Source organism: Myotis nattereri (assembly GCF_964212035.1).
Source record: "Myotis nattereri genome assembly, chromosome: 10".
Taxonomy (NCBI): domain Eukaryota; kingdom Metazoa; phylum Chordata; class Mammalia; order Chiroptera; family Vespertilionidae; genus Myotis; species Myotis nattereri.
Genome location: NC_138085.1, coordinates 39,834,363 through 39,837,158, shown reverse-complemented (window position 1 = coordinate 39,837,158; position 2,796 = coordinate 39,834,363). Strand labels below are relative to the sequence as shown.

Below are 2,796 nucleotides of genomic sequence, written 5' to 3'. Positions count from 1 at the left end.
TGACTGGCAGGTCTAGCCTGGAAGTCAACATCCCACACTCTGTTGCTGGCTGCCTTCTTCCCCTTCAGCAGAGCCTCCCTGTCCCCAACCTTCTCACCTGGACTCACCCCACTCCTCTCCAAGTCCCTTCGCCAGGAGTCCCTGCAGCGCTAAAGAGGTGGGTCCCTTTCTTCCCGCTGAGCCTGGGATGTTAGCAGGTGTGACACCTGCAGAGGCTTGAAAATCCATTTGCTTGTTTCTGCTTCCCTTGGGCTCATTCAATCACCTGGAAGCCATGCCTGAGCGAGCCTGCGGGAACCTAGGAAAGCCTAGACACCCTGTCACTCAGCCAACCCCATGGCACGGGAACCAGCCACCCAGGACATGTGGACAAAGCCGAGACCAAAGAGCTGCCCAGCCAAGCCCCATCTACATTGCTGACTCACAGAATTCAGCTAAGGAAATGTTTATTATTCTTTTGTGATTGATTTTATGCAATAGTCTTGTGTCAGTAGATAAACGGAACAGAGGCATCTGAAAAAGACTAAATGGAGCAGAACCACCACCATCCCGTGGGGCTCAGATGTTCACAAACAGAAGCTTTACTGTGCTGTCACAGGAGACTCGGGTGAGCTTGTTACTGCGGCAGAGCCTGTCCTGTCCTGACTAATCCACAAGGACACAGATCACAGGCCCCATCTCTGCCCTGGCGCCTGAGACGCATGAGCAGAGGGGAGCTGGTAGGTTAATTCAAATGCAGGAACAGCAATTAGCTCCCAGCTTTTGGTAAAGAAGTGCTGGCCGGTCTTGCGGAAGCCGAGGCGCTGGTAGAGGGCCAGGGCGGAGTGCTGCAGCATGCTGGTGCTGAGGACAACCTCACGGTAGCCCTGGTCCCGCGCAAACTGCAGGACGGTCCTGACCAGGGCTTTCGCTATCCCCTGGCCCCGGTGCTCCCAGGCCACGCTTAAGTGAAACAGCTCCACCTGCTCCTTCCGCAGGGTGGGCTCCCCAACTGGCAGAGCTCCCACCGTGCCCACCACCCGCCCCTCACACTCAGCCACCCAGAAGCAGGAGCCTGGCTCACTCAAGTAGGTTTTGCTGATGTCACGCATGTCTGTGCGCAAACAGTTGGACACATACTGGGTCCAGGGGTATTTGGCCAGGAGCCTCAGGGCAGCCAGGAGGCTGAGGCCGGCCATGAGGGCCAGGAGCCAGGACCCAGAGACCACAAACAGGGCGAGGGGTCCCCCAAGCAAGAGCACAAGAGTTCGTGGCAGCTTCAGGATATGGCGGAAGGTGGTGGGGGCGTGCTCGGCTGCGCCCTTGGAGAACAAGTCCAAGACCCATGGGCGGTCGCTCTCCTGGTATTTGCGGATGTGATAAGGAGCCATGGGGACTGGTGGGTCTGAGCCTCGAAGTCCAGCAGAGAGAGCTAGGCGTCCCTGCACCCTTCCCGCAGCCCTGGGGAAGAGAGAGGAAGCCAAGTGAGACCCCGTGTCCCACCTCCCGGGAGCCACAGAGGCCCTGTCAAGGGCCTGTCTTTCTACTGCTGCCCTGGGAAGTAGGACACAGCCACTGGGAGAAGGTGCAGGGTCAGAAAGACTTGCATTTGACCTGGCTCCATTCCTTTCCAGCTGTGTGACCTTGGGCATGTTGCCTAACCTCTCTGAGCCTCTTCATCTGTACAACAGCTTAAAACCAAAGCCTGCCTCTGAGGTTGTTCTGAGAATTTGATAAAACAACAGATACAAAGCTCTGGTATATCAAGTACCCTCCCCTCCACCACTTCCCCTCTTCCTGCCTCTCCTCTCAGCCCCTTGCTACATTGGTGCCATCGTGCAGCAGCCAGAGCATGTGCCCCCTCATCCTTGGTGCCTCTGCCAGGGTCCGCACTTTGCAGGAAGCCTGTGTCCCCAAGCACAGGTCTCCGCAACGGCTCCTTCCCCCGATTGCAAAGGTGGAGGCTGCTGAGGTGGCCCAACACCCAACCTGGCCCTGCCTTGAGGGCCAGAGGAGGGTCTGGAGCTGCAGGCCACACTCAGAGCCCCGTCCTCCCACCCTCGTCCTCTCACCTGTCACCACAAAAGCCTTGAATGTCCAGGGTGGCCTCAGCCCAGCCTCCTCCCTCAGCCTCTGACTGGCATCTGGGAAGACTGCAGGGCTGGCTCTAGCTCTGGGACCAGGCCCTGGAGGCCACTCATTGGCTGCCTCCTGGCCATGTTAATCATCAACCCGTGTCAGGGAGCTGGGCAGCGAGCCTGTTCTCCTTTCACTTTTGGGATACGGGTCATCATCTGGGAGCAGGGAAAAGGGTCCGGGACATCTCAGGGGTCTTCCCATTTGGGGTCTGTCTACACCTCCTCCTCCTCCTGGTTTATAGGTTGTCGCTCACCCACAAGCCACACGACCAGGCGAGGGGTTTTATTCCCTCATCCGCTGGTGGACGTACGGGTGGTTCCCCCTCTGGGTTCCTGTGGACGCTGCTGCGGTGAGCATGCGCACATACAAGTCGTTGTGTGAACCCCTGCTTGCTACACCCAGGAGTGGGATCAGAGGGTGTGTGGTCAATCTGTGTGACATTTTGAGGAACTGCCAAACTATTGTCCACAATCGCTGCACTGTTTTACTCTTCCACCAATGAGTCTTATTTTACTGTCTGCCTCAGCCACTGCCTGGGACATACAGGGGGTGAGAGCTGGCTTTCACTGAGAAGTTAGATGCCTGGCACTGTGAGAAAGATACTTTCCTATGCTGTGCTTTTTTTAGAGAGGATGAGGAAGAGGAAGAGGAAGAGAGAGAGAGAGAGAGAGAGAGAGA

General features: G+C 57.1%; 1 protein-coding gene across 1 annotated transcript; it reads right to left on the bottom strand.

Moving 5' to 3' along the window:
* Positions 1–665: 665 nt before the first annotated feature.
* LOC308526513 (putative N-acetyltransferase 8B) lies at positions 666–1,402 on the bottom strand (the record flags this gene model as incomplete). The annotated part of the gene is made up of 1 exon (XM_081101620.1): positions 666–1,402. The coding sequence occupies exon 1, from the start codon at positions 1,368–1,370 to the stop codon at positions 666–668; it is 705 nt and encodes a 234-aa protein (XP_080957746.1). The 5' UTR covers positions 1,371–1,402.
* Positions 1,403–2,796: the final 1,394 nt, after the last annotated feature.